Source organism: Zonotrichia albicollis, chromosome 2 (genome assembly GCF_047830755.1).
Source record: "Zonotrichia albicollis isolate bZonAlb1 chromosome 2, bZonAlb1.hap1, whole genome shotgun sequence".
Classification (NCBI taxonomy): Eukaryota; Metazoa; Chordata; class Aves; order Passeriformes; family Passerellidae; genus Zonotrichia; species Zonotrichia albicollis.
In genome coordinates, this window is record NC_133820.1 from 41,443,705 (window position 1) to 41,460,510 (window position 16,806).

The following is a 16,806-nucleotide window of genomic DNA, read 5'->3' on the forward strand; positions in this document are numbered from 1 at the left end:
AGGTGGGTGGAGAGTTGCAGAAACAACTTTTCCCTCCCTCCCATTTTCTCTAAGGGTGTTTGTCTCTGAGCTTTTCTTCTCACTTCTCCTCCCCACAGCAAACAGCCAAGCTGGGAAGAAGAGATTGTCTCTGGACTCAGCAGAGTGTGTGGGCACAGAAAACTGATAGCAACCAAGTAAACAGAGTTCGCAACTGTGGTAGCCACAGGAGCAAAACCTGCTGGGGTGACAAGCATGAGCACTGTTCCACAGGTAAGGAAATGGGTCTGTCTTGTAAACTGCTGAGGGAGCTTCATTGCACACCTCTCTTTTCCTTCCCCTTTCATAGCTACACTGCTTATTGCATTGGGAGACTGAGGTAGTTGAGTTTTTCACAGTTTGTATCCAGAAAGGTCTTGTCCGGGTCTCAGAATTAATGATTTGGGATATGGTGTGATGATTTAGGGGTTCTTGCCCTTCCTGTTAGTCACCCTAAAGGCTGTTCTGAGAGCTGTTTGAAGTACTGACCAACAAGTAATAATAGTAATAGCAAAACTATTAGTAGTAGTAATAATGATAACAACAACAACAATAATAATAAAAATTATAATGACATATTTTATTCTATCTCCATTTTTTCCAGCAAGGTTTTATAAGAAAGTACTTACATAGAAATGTGCAGTTTTCCCCCTATAAATAGTTGAGGATAAGCAAGGCATAGTTTTTGGAATGTGAGAATGACATGGTGAGCCTAATTGCTTCCCATGTAGCGTGGTGTCCTTTTTCTGCTTTGATGTCTTATATAAATAGCTAGCAAAGTCTTAATTGCATATTTACAGACAAATTGCATTGAACTGAACTGTTAGCTCAAGATTGCTGAAAAAGTACAAAACATTCAAGGGCAACAGAGATAAATGAAGTGTTCTGTGTTACTAAATAATACAAACACTGAAATGTGCGTGTGTTCTTACATTGAGATCTGTTCAGTGTGACCATGGCTGTAATGCAAACAGTCACTTATATTTATCTTGTCTGCGTTTTTATAGTTGAAGAATTTGCAGAAATGTTTGTTTTGTATATCCGTTCCAAAATTTCTGTGTGATGAAGATCAAACCATAATCATAATTTCAGTTGGTGGCCATGGTTTTGCTTCACAATTTTAGTACTCCAGAATACAATTCAGCAACCTTTCTGTTTCATATTTAATTTGAGCGGTTTGAAACACGGGCTAAAATATTTCTCAAATGGCATTTAATGGGCTCAATTTATGTGCTTAAATAATTTGCTGACAAAAGATGAATTTAGAAAATGAAGGGTTTTGTGATATTGGGGTATTAGTCTGAAAATATGCCATCCATGTGAGTAATGTGATAAACAAGATTTGGGTAACAGCCAAAGTCAGTAATTCATGAATAATCTACTGGCTGAAAAACAATACTGCTACATTATCTGGTAAACAATTATGAAAAATAACTTCATTTCTCTCTTCCTTTGATCTCTTTTTTAAAATTTACTTTATTTTCATGAAAGCTAGATGCTTATCTTTCTGTAATAGCACTAAACACTGTGAAAATACAAGGTGAGAAAAAATTAGGGAGAGTAACTTCAACCTCCCTTCAGAATTCAGGAACAGCTCACAAACAGAAAGAAGGAGATGCTCAAGGAAAATCAAATTCTTTGGCTGATTTAGTTGTATCGAACAGTTCTTGCTTTAGTGATAACAGTACTTGTCATGCTATCCCAAGTCATGCTTGCATTTGAGTCAGATGATACATATAGTACATTAATTTTAAGTCATAAATTTTTATAATTTACAGCTATTAGAATTAATCTTTTAATGATTTTATGGCCATTTGTTCTCACTTAGCCATAGTGAACACATTTAAATTTGAGCATTTGCACATGCTTAAAAACATGAAAGGACTGAAACTGTAGTGGAAATTGCGTTCATCTTTATGCTAATACTGATTATTCTTCTCACCCATAACTGAGGCCTATAAGGAAAAACCCTGTCAGAGGTTGAAGTCTTTTTATCCTTTTCCACTGGCTTGTTCAAACCATTCACTTGTATCTTTATATGGTGCTTGCTGGATGAAGCAACTAGGTCTCAAAACATACCACAATAAAGTGCTGCTGCTTCCTGTAAGCTATGTAATGTTCCTGTATCCTGTGCCCTGGAAGTGTTGGTATGCCACTTCTGGGTCCATCTAGTTAAATTCACACCTCTGCCTTGGCCAAGAATCACTGCCTTAGGTCTGTATTTTAGTGCCTGTGAACCACCTAATCCATTGTGGCATAAAAGTGAAATTCATTCTAGATCAAGAATCTGACAGGGATTTTGCTCTGGTCAGTGTCTGTCTAAGAGTACTGAAAAAGCAGGTATTTGTCTGTCTAGATTTGTTTAAGCTGTTGGCATGAAAAAGACATAAAGGAGGACTAAATATGACTGCCCTCCTCTTTTTTCTCTGTTTATGTAGGTCCACAGTTTCTCTCAAATCCCACCCCAGTTAGAGAGGCAAGATTAGAAAGGCATTTATTGTGGAAGGTGAAGTGTTTCAAGAGCAGTTTTTATGCTTATAGTTCACATAACACAGACCATAATCCAGTTTCTACATAGAGGTCCACAACCAATTTCCACTACCCTGTCATTTGTTTTGTGCTGTGTTATTATTTTGGGCATGCTGCTCTCAGCCAGGTACTTCTCTAGTTGTTTCACAATGGAGATTTGAGGGGGGCAGTGCTGTTTCTCTTAGACATTTTTAAAACTCTCTTATTTGATGCATTTTGGATTTCAAAATAAACATCATGCATAGGCCTGAAATAGGCCAACTGTTAACCAAAAATTCATAAGAAATTCAACAGAGAGTCTTGAAATTCCAGTTTCTTGCTAGTATCTCCACAGTCATGCCATTTATGACTCAAAAGAGAGAAACAGATGTCTTCTGATAGCATGAAACCAATTAATTGCAAAATTGTTACTATTTCATTATAGGAATAGGCCAGATTTTCTATGTTAAAAACAAGAAGTTTATTGCAGCTGAGAAGTCAAGAGAATTGTGAATGTAAATCATTCAATCTTTCCTAAATGGTGAAAGATGAAGGCTTGCATGCCAAAGAGTGGTTTTTGTATTTCCTTTATCAGCTAAGCTAGTTTTCTTTCACTCAGTTGCTGTACCGTTAATCTCTTACTCCAGGAGTAAAACAAGTGTTTTGCTGCAGGGACTTATGAAAGGAATTTGGATTTCGTCCTTTGTAGTTTGTACACTGTACTTTGCCAGTATGATCATGTTCTGTATCTAGCAACTTCTAATGTCACTTATATCTACTTGCTCTCCATTTGATTATTCTCTATCTTTCCTGGAGAAGTCAGAAGAATAGGATTTTAAAGGAGAAAAGCATTAGGCACTCAACTCTTGTTAGTAATTTCCAGGAGTTGAAAGCCTTTGAAAGGTTTTTATTCAAGATTGAATAAAATTCACATTTGAAAGATTAGAAAATGATGACGTTTGTTTTTCTATTGCTTATTTTTGTTTTCCCTTCTATTAATGTTTTTGTGCAGAAGTCATAAATAGTATATTAGTCCAGATGATTAACAACAGACTCATTCATTTCCTTAACGTTCCCTTAGGAGAAGGGGTATATACTGTGACATACTTACATTCCTGTAAAGATTTTGCTCCATTTCTTGTGATTTTTGTCAAGATCCATGTTTCCTGGTTTTGTGGCAAAGAACATAGATACCGAGAGTGGTGACAAATGCAGTTTAGCTGCTGCATGTAAGGGAGCAGCAAAGGCAGAAGAGAGGTGACAATCTGAAACCTGAGAGTCATGACAAGGCAGGCAAGAAGCAATGACTTAAAAAGCAAGGGGTGCACCCTTCAGTATGGGCATGAGGGGTTAAGGTAGGACTGGTGACAGGGCCCAGGGTCAACCAAGAGTGCAGATTGCCAGGCAAGTCCCTTGTGAGGAGACAGGTCCAAGGGCAAACCTGCAGAATCTAGTCTGTAGGTGATGGTCAGGATCCAGATCGATGGCATGCCTGTCCAGACAAAGGCATGGCTGCCATTGCAGCAGAGCTCAGATGGAGACTGCACGGGAGAGCTGCAGACAGCCAAGTAAAGAAGTGGGCATATGCACGAAGTATGCTTTTTGCCTTTCCTCAAAGAGTTCCAAGGCCTGATAAGGTTTCTCATACAGATTTCTTTTATCAAAGAATCAGGATAGAACAGGAAGCTAAACTTGAGCCTGTAGGGACAGTACAGGCCAGGCCGTGTCAGTGACATGTAGGATTTTCCTAATAGCACTTCCATCAGCTTTCACAGCTGTGAGATTTTCTCCTGTTTGCTACAGCTGAGATTTTCCATTATCTTCTGGTTTTTCTCCCCTTCTGCCTCCCTTTTATCATTATATACTCCTATTCAGTCATTTCACTTTTCATTTTTTTTCAGTTCTTTCCCTTTCCTTATATATCACCAGTATGCATTCCAGTGTCTGTTCTTTCATAAACTGCTGTTCTCCAGTGTTATGTACATCAAAGTATGCAGAAGGAGACAAAATGTCCTACTATCTAACTATATCCAGGTAGATGTTAGGGGTATATTTTATGATAGTCATCTAGCTTCCTTTGCAGCCAACAGAGAAAAGGACAAGTAACTCTGGAAAATGTTTCAGCTCATTCTAAAACAGATATCTAAAACAGAAGGTGTACTCATTATGTCTCTAGCCTGTTCCACAGACAAAATTATACATCTAGATTATGAAGAAAACTAAATTTAAGTGACATAAAGCCTGTCTCCATATAAGATCTCAGCAATTTACAGTTTACTTCAGTTTGTAGAATAGAACAAATCTTTTCTCTCACTTGAATTGGACTAGAGGGCTTTGGATACAGTACTTTATTTCTTGAAGAGAGATCTGAAATTAGTGCTGAGATTACCAGAGTCTAGCAGAATAAAGAACTACCAGTCATAGCCATCCTATTATTAGCTGTATAGATTCAAAAAGGCTTTGATATCTTCAGGAAGTATATGCAAGGTGATTCCATAAACCAGAATGAACCATGGAGGGAGAAGTCTCCTCATACCAAGCTGGATTGTCAATGAGTAATTCATAATTACTGTGCAACAGTTATAGCTTGAAAAAATGGGGAAGTGAAGAGAGAAAGCCCATGGGAATACAGACATGTAGATGACTTGGATGACTATTGGTATTTTGGCACTAGTCGTGTGAATGATTTCCTAGTAGATTAGGTGGGAGATGGAGTATGTTATTAGTGCTAACCTTAATATGAATTTTTCTTTCTTGATTTTTTTCTGTCTCTTCAGACCTGTGACCAGGAGCTGAGAACAGGTGCCAAGAAAGAACGATGCCTTCAGGGGAAAAGCCTACTTCTGTGTGCACTTCTAGTCAGTACTCTCCTTGGCTTTACATTGCTTATCACCTACCTCGTGATGACTTGTGCTCTAGGTATAAATGAGATATCCTTTTCCATTTTTCCTCATCCACCCCATTTTTAAGATCCCTTTCTCTCTTACCTGCCTCCACTGAGTTTTAAGGTTAACATCAGTATTAAGAACCACACTTACAGAATCTCCAGGAATCATAGCACCTTTTGCTAAAAAGGTACATTTTTCTACCTCTTCCTTGAGTCACAGTGAGAAGAGATCCTCCATGTCTATCCTTCTCTGCCTGCTATTTAATATGCCTGAGCCCAGTTTTGAGGGAGAACAGCATTATATTGTATTGCACCTCATCAGTCTGTTCTGCTCTCTCTGCAGTCAAGAAACTGAACTGAATCTGAGACTTGGAGCTCCTCTTTTGCCTTTCTATCTCTGACTTAAGTCCAGTCCTGATTTTCTAGCCCAGATCAGTGCAGTCATAGAGTAAAAGCAAAAGTCAGAGTTTCTTGCTAATGGAGAAGCTGGGAGTATAGACCAGAAACATTAATTTGCCTTCCAAATTTGCTAAAGAACTATCTGCAGAGTGGTTCATGTGAATATCTCTGCATATAGAAAGCTCAATACAGAAGGTGCATTTATATTGGTGGATACAGACATTCCCTGCTCCAAAATAAGCACTGTTGAATCTTTACCTAGCTTTTTTCTTTAGCTCTTGTTATGTGCTAAAGACTGCAGAGACCAAGGAAAATCTGTTTAGATCTAGTCCTTTTCCACTCTGCCTACCTTCTCCCATGTCAACTTTGAAACCATAGTATGGGAAGACTTACCTTGATTTACAGGTGGATTATTTCAGTAAATAATTGATCTGATCTGTTGTTGATATAAGATGCTGAACTAAAATGACAATGCATAGCCAGCAATTTGAAGCAGTATAGAAAAAGAAAATTATAGATCAAAGCAAGATATTCTAGAAATATCCTTGTCCTCTTTTGACAAATGTCATGCTGAAAAATATTTCCCATACTTGAAAAAACACATTTTAATCTGATCTCATTTCTTTCTCTGTGCTATGTCCTTCTCTTACATCATATATTGACACCATCAGTTGCTTTCTTGTTTATCATGTGGCCAAATTTGGCTGATTCAGAGGAAAGACTTTGAGAAGACAGAATAATCCAACCTGTGGCTGCCTAGATAGTACAAACAGAGGACAGTCTTCCTGGGATGTGAAAGAGAGAACACACTTCCTTTCCATTCAGCAATATCTTACAAAGAATTCAACACGGCATGCAAAGGAGCTTGTACCAAAAATAAGTTTTTTGGGGTAAATGTCCCCTAAAAGATTTTTGTTTGGAGTTATTCTCACTCTCTACTGTTACTTCTCAGTTCTCTCTTATTTACTTCCTCTTCAGGATCCTGTGGTGCTGAGTCAGATCCTGCTCTGTTGGAAAGACTTCTGAATTCTAGGAATGACACTGTTAACCCCTGTGAAAACTTCTACAAATATGCCTGTGGCAGATGGGAAGGCAAACAGTCAAGTAGAACCAGAGAAGAATCACTAAATGTATTTGATGTGTTGTTGGAAGAAAACCTGTTGATCCTGAAAAGGCTTTTAGGTAGGGTCAGATGATTGGTGTGTTACCTTCAGCATCTGCCTTGGTCAGATCTGACAATAGTAGTGACTGAGAGCAAAATCATTCCTAACAGGGACTGAGTCCCCTCTCTTCGTTCTTCTATCATTACAGGTACAGATTTATTTTTTGAGCATGTCATGTTACAGTAGCTGTATTTTAAACATTTTAGTTCCTCTTGCCAAGTGTAACAGATGAAAGTCATGCTTAAAATTCTGACAGCAACCCAAGCCATTTTCCTGTTACCTTGTCAAAGTAGGCCATTGTTGCTGTGCTAGTCTGAATGTGCACTCTGGTGATGTGTCCTGCCTCCATGGGGGACTGAAGCCTAGATATGCACCAGCTTCCTGTTATGCTCCTGGTTCCATGCAAAAAACCTCACATATTTGGCCTCAGGAAGAGTTGTGGTGCTAGAAGGTCCCTTGCTTTGGGTCACTGTGGGAAATGTGGATGCATTTGTAAAATGTTCTTAAAACTGTTCTCTGCTCCAATGCTGTCCCAGCTTCTTTCTAAATTGCTTTTTAAAATTTTAAATCTGCTTTTTTTCTTCAGAACGTCCACAGTTTGGGATAAGAGGCTCAGCCAAGGAGAAAGCAATACGATTTTATCGTTCCTGCATGGATACTGAACTAATAGAATCCCAAGGAGCTCAGCCATTGAAGGACCTCCTAAATGAGGTGAATGTTTGTGCTGTTTACTCTCCCATAGGAAGAGAATTCCAGCAGGGAGAAGGAAAGTGGGCAAGTGTGGTCATACATTCCTGTATGATGTAACTTTCATAGAATCTGGCCCTAGTCATGGTTCACAGCACAACTTCCAAGTGATAAATCTTCTAGCTTAAAATGCTGTTTTAAGAACTTTTTAAGAACTGATTTTCTGACATCAGGTACCTGAATCTCTCCTCATAACCTTATATATTACTGAAGGATGGTAAAAAAATCAAGTCTACAGAGAGAGGTTCTGTTTCATCTCAGAAGTTTGGTTCAGTAGGATCTGACTCACAGATTGGGGCGTAACTTGCAAATGGATGAAATTTTTGTGTCTAAAATGACATGATCATTCAGTAATCCAGGCTGCCAGGAGAGCTTGTTTAAAGGAGAAAATCTTCTCTTTCCATTCTGAGAGACTCCTCTTGGTGCCAGGGAGGGCTGGGCATCTTCCTTCCAGCAAAGAGCACTTATGCCCTGTGTCCAAAGAGGATGCAGAACCTTCCAGCAAAAGGAACAGAGACTACAGGCCCACCTGTGAATCTGCTTGTCAGGGAGGTGGGACCTGTAATCACTGATCCCTGTTTGTCCTTCCAGATGGCTTCAGAAAAATGACACCTATTTCCTGTCTCCTGCTTATCAGCATTTTTTTCCTGCACACCTTACTCTGTTATTAATTACGATTCCTTTTCCTTGTCATTTTGCAGTTCATTGCTTTTCTTAAGGGAAAGTGTCAGGTCATTCTAAAGCCAGCAGGGTATGTAGAACACCTCATGAGTTTCCCCTGGTGCTTTTGCTCTGTTGCTTCTTAGTTATCAGAATGACTAAGCTTATAGGTGTAAAAGGAAAAAAATTGTAAGTACAGATCCAACCAGTTTTTCTCACTTGCAGCCTTTCTGTCTTTTTCTAGGTTGGTGGATGGCATAACACAGGTGTGGGGGAAACAAAAGATTTTAATGAAACTCTTCAGATTCTCATGAGCAGATACAGCACCTTTCCATTTTTTAGAGTACATGTGGGACCTACTCCTTTTGACCCCAAGACCAATATTATCCAGGTGAGCATGCTAAAGAAAGAGCATTATTAAGGAAGCATTGTGAGTAAAAAGTCAGACCAAGACTTGCTCAAGTTAAGCCTGTGTCCTTCTTTGAAGAACTAAGCAAGCATTTTCCAAAAGTAAAAGGAAGCTAATAGCATCTCAAATTCCATGATACAGAAAATACCAAAATATCCTCACATTTGCATTTCTGAAGATGTTTTTTCTTTACTCCTTCTTGCAGATTGACCATCCTGAGTTTGATATTCCACTTGAGAGTGAATTCAAAGAGAAAAATTATCTTGAGGTAACATATCAGAGGCTGAAGAAAGGTAAAAATAGCTATTTGATGTAGGGATCTCCTTGAATTGCCTCCTGGTTCAGAGTGGTCTGTTTCCATGGGTTACGGTCAGTGACCTCTGAAAATGCCTCCAGAAAGAATTCTTTACAAAACTCAACTTTTCCAAAGGATAGATTGTAAAATGTAACCCATTTTAGCCACCAGGTTTAAAACTTCAAGTTTAGAATGTTATAGTTACAATTTTTTATAGTTTTTATAGTTACAATTTTTTCTGAACCTGGGCTTCCTTTTAGTGTTTGCTTTGAATGAATGTTTTTAAAAAATGTTTTTGTCCAAAATACGGCCTTATAACAAAATTTGTGTATTGCAGGGAGGGATATCTAGCATTTTTCAGCTTATTTTAAAGTGTTTGAACATATTTTGGGGGAACAAGTTCTTTGACCTTGGGACATTGTAACAAAATGCACTTTGTCGTTTCTGAACTTCATGAAAACTGAGTTATGTCAGTTTCTCAATCAGAGCCTTTCAGAAAAATCATCCCAAAACCTCCTGAGTTATCATATCTGAAAGTTTATGAAAATAGAAACAAGAAGTTGACATTTTCTGTCCATTAAAATGCTGGCTCATTATATCACTGAATTTCTCTCCTCTGACTCCAGAGATATAGGCCTACATCTCTAAAGTTATTCTAGTATTTGAAGTAATTGTGAGCTGACAGAAAAAGAATCATTAGGGAATTCACTGCTCTTCACTGAGAGCGGAGCTGTACTTGGCAAAGGGTATCCCACATGAACAATTAAATAAGGATGTTGCAGCAAGAGGGCAGTTTTAGGGATGGGGTGGCTCTGCAGTAGTTTTGAAAGATTGGAGTTTATATGGTCAAGATGGAGGGATGGGTGGATGGATGGATGGATGGATGGATGGATGGATGGATGGATGGATGGATGGATGGATGGAGTGACTAATTTTTGGTCACATATCTTCCATTGAAGATATGCTCTGTATTGCAGGTTCTCCGTGTGTATCTTTCGTATTTGAAGAAAGTGGGGGTCCTGCTTGGAAGGACAGAGGATGGTCCTCCTGACTCCTTTTCCCTGACCTTGTCCTTCATCTCTAACCTCCAGCGATTTGTCACTCCACTACAAAAAAGACAGCAGAGGGGGATGCTGTTCTTTCACACTACCATTAGGGAGCTGCAGGTATCTGTGCCTTCAAGCTTGAGCAACACAATTACATGTGACTTTCATGACTTCATTCTGAAGATCCAGATCAAAAGAGATATGAGATGCTTTGTTTAAATGCCATTGTCTTGCAAATTACACTTGGAGCCTGTTGAGCTTTAAATAACCCAGTAACTTATGTTCTTTTACTCACAGAGTTTTTTCAGGCCCACAACTCTCTCCCCTCCCCAGTGCTAATTCCCTTTAAAAAAAGTCAGTTCTCATCTTCAAGATGCATATTATAAAAACAATTTAACTTGTGGAAAGTATCTCTTGACATTATTGGGAAGACTATCCTGGTTTCCCTATTATTTCTTGTGAGTCAGTTTAGATTCATAGTTCATCATGTAAGCTTTGTTTTACTTGCAGGAGAAGGCACCTGCTATCGACTGGCTGGCGTGTCTCAAGGCTGTGTTCCATCCTGCACCAATGGACCTCTCTCAGCCAATTGCAGTGCATGACATGGATTACTTAAGCAACATGTCAAAGCTGATCGAGAAATGGCACAAGGGAAGGTAGGAGCCAATATCTATGGTTGCAGTTTTTCGTGCCCCAAGAAATACTTTCTTCAAATACCATAGGTTTAATAGATTAGAGGCTGCTGTGGTGGAGGCTGCTGGATCCAGTAGTCTAACAATTGCAAGGCTTATATCCACAGATTTGGCCAGTGCTATGGCTTAGCATATATTCCCAATAGGTTTGTATATGCATGCACCATGTATGAACACACATCTAAAATAGCATATTAATGTGTGTCACACAGAGAGGGAACACAGTGTCTTGCCTGGCACCCAAAGCACTCATATCAACATGAGCACAGAACTGATTCTATTCCGCAGCTCCAGCTGATCGGGATTGGTCAGTACTAGTGAAATATGTGTGTGCACATATTGGCTCACTCCAAGAGCTGGTCTTGGATATTTAGTCTTCTGTAGAGAAGCTGGCCAAGATCTCCTGGTGTTCACTTGGATATATCCCATGAATATATGATCCCCTGAGTCTTGCAGCCCTACTTTGGTGCTGGTACTCTGGTGTCTTCCTGTTACAAGCACACCTATACTGTAAGGTCTCTTCAGTACCTGCTCCTAACCACTAGTATTCCCAATAGCCAGCTCTCAGACTGCTGCTATCTCCAGAAGCTAGCTGGATCCAAAGTCCCTCCAATAGTCAACTCTCAGACTTGTCATCTCTCCAGCATTCAGTTCCATCTTCACACACAGTGACTAGAATGTTACTTAACAATAGCATTTAATAAGATAGGAGGACAAATCCTGGTTTCCATGTGCAGAGCTCAGTCGGGCAGACACCCTGGCAAGCAGTTTACACTCAACCATTCCTTCTTATCGGCTTTCCTCTCCCTTTTCCCACATATATTCTCCCAGTCCACTATGATCCTTCCCTTTCTCTGCCTTTGGTCCTTCCCATAAACATGCCATCATAAATCTTACATAATCCCACAGACCTCTCATAATATTCTGTATGTTTCACCCAGTCCTAAAAAGTATCCTTCTCCAACTTCCCATAAAGAATCCTGTGCCCCAGCAGGGAGTTACCCCTTAAGTCTCCACAGTGTTTTGGGGAGTTTCTGTATTCAACTCATATCAATCATCCCTCTTTGATAGCCCCAGGTGTATTCCATTCAGAGTTCTTTGTTGTCATTGTTCAGGTTCCTAGGATTTCTCTGCCTCAAGTTACTCCTCTGACACTTGCCTCTCTTTTGTGTTTATGGTTACCAGCCTTCAATCTTCTGTCTACAGGGTCCTTCACATTTATATGATTGTTTGTCTGGTTGGGAATCTCTCCCCAGCCCTTGACAGTCAATTCCAAGATGCACGCCTGGAGCTGTATAAGATCCTTTACGGAAAAATGGGGTCTAGAATGGTGAGTTAGCATTTCATCAGTTTCTTCAGCCTCCCCAACAGCTGAACACTGTAGCTCATGCCTTCTGAATGTTCTCTTGATACCTTAGACAGATGGAGTTCTTAGATCTGGGGAGAAAAACTGCTCTCTCATGGTCATAAAGAGCTTCTTTTTTCTCAAAAGAAATGTGTGAGTAGATATGACCCTCAAAAGTTTAGAGAGCTGAGTGTCCTGTATCATGGAATAGGGAAAAATATATAGATGGTCACCTTTCTTCTGTGGCTTTTTCTCTGCTAATATACAAATACTTGAGAGAAACTAAGTGGAGTAAATCATAAGGAAAGAAATATTTTACTAGAAATTTTTACTGTGGTAGCTTAAATAGAACTACATTACTTTTTCAATTTTAGACAGTGCTACTGTCAATTTCAGACAGTGCTACTGTCCACATATCCACATATAATTTTAATGATTTCCTAGTTCTTTGTCCTCACTCTCACGTGTCTCTACTTCTTTGTTCCTACAGATCCCAGCTGAGCGCTGGAGGAAGTGCTTGACTGATACCAGCTCTTTCTTTGAGCCAGTTCTAGGGAAGATGATTGTGCAAGAAATTTTCCCTGAGCAGACCAAGAAATTTGTAGGTATTCATCATCTTAACCCCTAAGCAGAGTTCAGCTTCACCTCTTTCTTTTTTTGACATGCGGCCTTAACACCACATTAAGGCAGCCAAATCACTTGTGGGTTTCCTACCTTTTAACCCTCTGCCTATGCACTTCCCTTCCTATTTTGGGAATATGTCAGAACAAGACATTGATGTCATTTTAAAAGAATCAGTGCTAAATACCAGCTATTATCTTTGCCTCAACTGTTAGAAAAGTCCTATGTGCACCACCAATAGCTATGATAGCCCTAAAAATCATGCAATCTTTGTATACTCCCTGGAATAATAGTATTAACGGTATTCATCACCAATGTGATATATCTCAATAAGATTTTCAATTGCAAAGATATTAAGCAGTCATTTTAAAATATTCTGAGTGGATCCACGGCAAAAAGAACACTTGCCTGCAGTGTGGAAAAGATTTCCTGTTTGAGAAGGGTTGAATCAGATTGCCATAATTTTGGAAAGGGAGACACCAGCAAGAAATACTTGTGGATACTGAATTTTCATTGCCTCCTCAAGAGGGGAGGCAATTATTCAATATTGAATGAGAAGGACTTGTCTCCCTCTTAATTACTGTGAGAGGCCAGATGAAAAGGTGTGTGGGAGAGAATGGTGAGCCCTGTGAGGAAAAACTGGATGCCAGATAGCTTAAGGCTAAATCACTGTAGAAAATGAAATCTCTCATCACGCACACACAAAATGGAATTTTCCCCCAGTTATTCTGTGGTTGAATTGCTAGAACATGGGAAGATGGTAACTAAGAGTGAGCAATGTCTTCGTGCAATTGTGACCATGCCTTCTTTTCTCCATGGCAGGCTGAGCAGATGTTCTCTGTGATCCAAGATGCCCTCTGTGACCGCCTGGATCAGGTGGAGTGGATGGATGAACAGACTCGCCGAAACGCTAAAGCCTTGGTGCGTGCAGAAGGCAGACATTACTGAGGCTTTCCTTTCCTTGAAGCCTCTGGAGAAGGAATGGAAGAGACCTACACCTTTATGTATTCCTGCCTGAATCTACAGGCACACAGTCTTAAACAGATGTCTTATTCATACTAAAAACTGAAGGCGGTTTTATAAGTGCCAGCAGGCATGGGGACATATGTTGATAGAGTGGCTCCATTTTTGTCTGTCCATGAATACTCTGAATAATTTTATTGAGATATAATTAAATTTTATACATCTAGTAAGGTGAAAAGCTAAAAAGCTGAATGGCAGAAGACAATACAAAGAAAAAGAATAGAACAACATCAGGCCTTAGGTTGTAGAGTTGAGAAAGCAGAGCAGCAGGACAAGATGTCTTCTTGAAACAAGCTGTCCTTTTGAAGGGCTGACTCACAGATCATGCTCATGTTAGTTAGAAATAGCCTTTAAAAGGACTTGCAGAATGTGAAGCCTCCTATTGATAAAGTTTATTTATGTTTGTTTGTTTATTTGTTATTATTTTAGGTATCTAAACTACACGTGGAGATTGGTTATCCAGCTCACATACTCCAGACTGACAAAGTGAACCTGGAATACCAGAAAGTGAGCTATATAATGTAAACATGCCTGCCTCATTATTGGCAGTTTACCTGTATCAACTGCTGTCTTGTCTGCTTACAAAAGAGGTTATGACCTCTAGAGCACATTTCCTATAGTTCATTTTTTGGGAACATATGGGACCACAGAGCCATTATCTGTTGCTTCTATATTGTTGCCTATACTGTTTCCTATTTAGACCTGTTGGCCTGATAAAAGTAATTTTTTACCTGTTTGTATGTTCTCTTTGGCCTTCAGATAACATTCCTGTCATACTTTAAATTGAAGGTCTTTAGAAATGGGAGAGAAAAAAACTACAAGTATCCCATTGGTTTCTCTTCTGATTAACCCTTTTTTGATCCATGGGACTTTTCTTTTTTTTTAATTTTTCTTTTTCTCAATTGCTCAATTCATTCCTCACTTATGCCCTATGACAGTCACATCCCCTGTCTCTTCCCTCAGCTGGAGATAAATGAAGACACTTTCTTCCTCAATGTGGTGGCTTGCTTGAAAGTACTGAGGGAAAATTCCTACCTGAAGCTCCTTCAGCATAACCCACAGAAAAAGTAAGTCAGATAGTGATCCAAAAAATATAACAAAATCACATACTTGTGAACCAGCTGAGGTTGGAAGGGACCTGTGGAGATCACCTAATTCAATGCTCCTGCTCAAAGCAGGATTAGTTAGAGTAGGTCACTCAGAACTGTGATAACTGTATATCTCTCTTTTACTGTGGAAGAGGAGGAAGGGCAGGTGGGAGCCAGTGGGCAGAATTGGATTCAATACCTCTGAAAGTGGTTTCACCAGTTCTGAATGTTGCTTCAAGTCTGCCTTGCTGCATCCTGCTTTAAAGAAACGTTGAATCTGTCAGGCTGTCCTTCATTGAGCCTGAGCAACGCTACCAAAGTACCCATCATAGTGAAGAGAGCACCTCTGAAAAAAACCCACTTTTTGGACCATGCACCCTTAATTAAGGGGGATAGCTGGTTCTCCTGGACTTCTTAACAAAGTCAACAGCAAGGCACCATGATGACAGGAATGCTGGTGGAGTCACCTCAAAGGCAGGACATGGGATGCTTTAGAAGGAAGGCAGCGTTGACAGATGGGCTTAGGCCTTACACCTCCTGCACAGTATTCTATGCACAACTTCACAGGAGGTTACTAATCCTAATTTACTTGACAGAGAAATTATGAGGGAGAATGTCTATGAAAACTAAGCTATTAGTTCTGATCATCTGTAAACAACTGAAGATTTATTTCAAACAAATAAACTCTAGAGAATGTGAATTTCATAATTTGCTGGTGCTGTGTGAACAGCTGAGCTTTTTTTGCAAGCTCAGTGAAGGAAAGGATCAAAGTGTGAGATAAGGCGTTAGTACATTCTCTAATTTCTCTTTTTATTTTGCTTCTAGCTGGCATGTGCACCCCTGGAGTGTGCATTCATACTATTCAATAAGCCACCACATGGTGGTCTTTCCAGCTGGAATGTTCCGCAGTCCTTTTTTCCACATGGAGTTTCCCAGGTATGGAGGGGTGTCAGAGGTGCAAGTTGAATGTAGTCCCTGGGCTGCACCATGCTTCCAGGAGGAATCTTAGCAGGCAGTCTGTCCCTAATTTCTTTCTCTCACTGCATCCCAGAAAGACACAGGAAAGGGGGGAAGCCCGGCTTTTTCTAAAGCCACATGGATACTGCTTGATGCATTCTGAGAGAGAGAGTGATCATTGACTCTGCTGAAGCAAAATCAGAATCTATGTGAAACTCAACTGACACAAAGATATTACTCCAGAGCAAAGAGGCAGAAGTCACATGTAGGTTAACTTCCACCTTTGCCTCTCATTTTCTAAATTCCAAGGATTCCTGAAATCTGACCCAGAGAACATAGGAGCCTCACAGAGCAACTTCTTGTCAGAAGTCTTTTTCAAATGTGTCACAGATCTTCTATCTTTGTTTTAAAGAAACCCTTTCTAGTAAGCAAATAGACTTTTAACTCTGAGTCTTCCCCTGCAATAACAACACTTCTCAAGACCATATTCCTCTGGTTCTGTTCTTTCATCATATGGAACAGATCTCTTAAGCAATATTTTTTCTGATAATAAAAGCACTCCAAACAGTTGACTGTAGACATATAATTCTATGTTCTTTTCGCCTATAGTGGATAGATACTTGTTCTAGTACCATTGTACTGAAAAATAAGCTCACATTGTGGCAAGAGGCTGAAGTTCAAAAGAAATATGTTTCAGTTAAAACTAATTATTTTCTCAATGATGATCTTCTAGTGCTTGCAGTATTTAAGTAATTTATTATAGAATGAAGAAAAGGACATCTCAAAAGAATAGTAGAAAAGAAAATTTTTTCCAGTGGCATGGGCTGTCACTATATTTCTCTGTGAAAAAGTGTCTATGCCTTCTTATTCCTTTTGTATTCAGGTTAGTAAAGTACATTTTTCTCGCTGTCACCTCAGGTGAGTGGACTGATAAGTAAAACTTTATCA

The 16,806-nt window shown here is 39.5% G+C and overlaps 1 protein-coding gene across 5 annotated transcripts in view; it reads left to right on the forward strand.

The window, feature by feature from the left end:
- The window catches only part of KEL (Kell metallo-endopeptidase (Kell blood group)), a 29,227-nt gene that overhangs the window by 6,477 nt on the left and 5,944 nt on the right, over positions 1-16,806 (forward strand). For 2 of the 5 annotated variants that reach the window (XM_074534909.1, XM_074534908.1), the window contains exons 2-15: positions 99-252; positions 5,304-5,445; positions 6,791-6,994; positions 7,562-7,686; positions 8,627-8,773; positions 8,997-9,059; positions 10,064-10,252; positions 10,643-10,788; positions 12,010-12,154; positions 12,660-12,770; positions 13,613-13,711; positions 14,243-14,320; positions 14,777-14,880; positions 15,727-15,837. In XM_074534909.1, coding sequence (XP_074391010.1) covers positions 235-252; positions 5,304-5,445; positions 6,791-6,994; positions 7,562-7,686; positions 8,627-8,773; positions 8,997-9,059; positions 10,064-10,252; positions 10,643-10,788; positions 12,010-12,154; positions 12,660-12,770; positions 13,613-13,711; positions 14,243-14,320; positions 14,777-14,880; positions 15,727-15,837 — 1,682 coding nt within the window. In that variant the 5' untranslated portion in view covers positions 99-234. The other 3 variants (XM_074534910.1, XM_014272702.3, XM_074534911.1) reach the window with 3 other exon arrangements.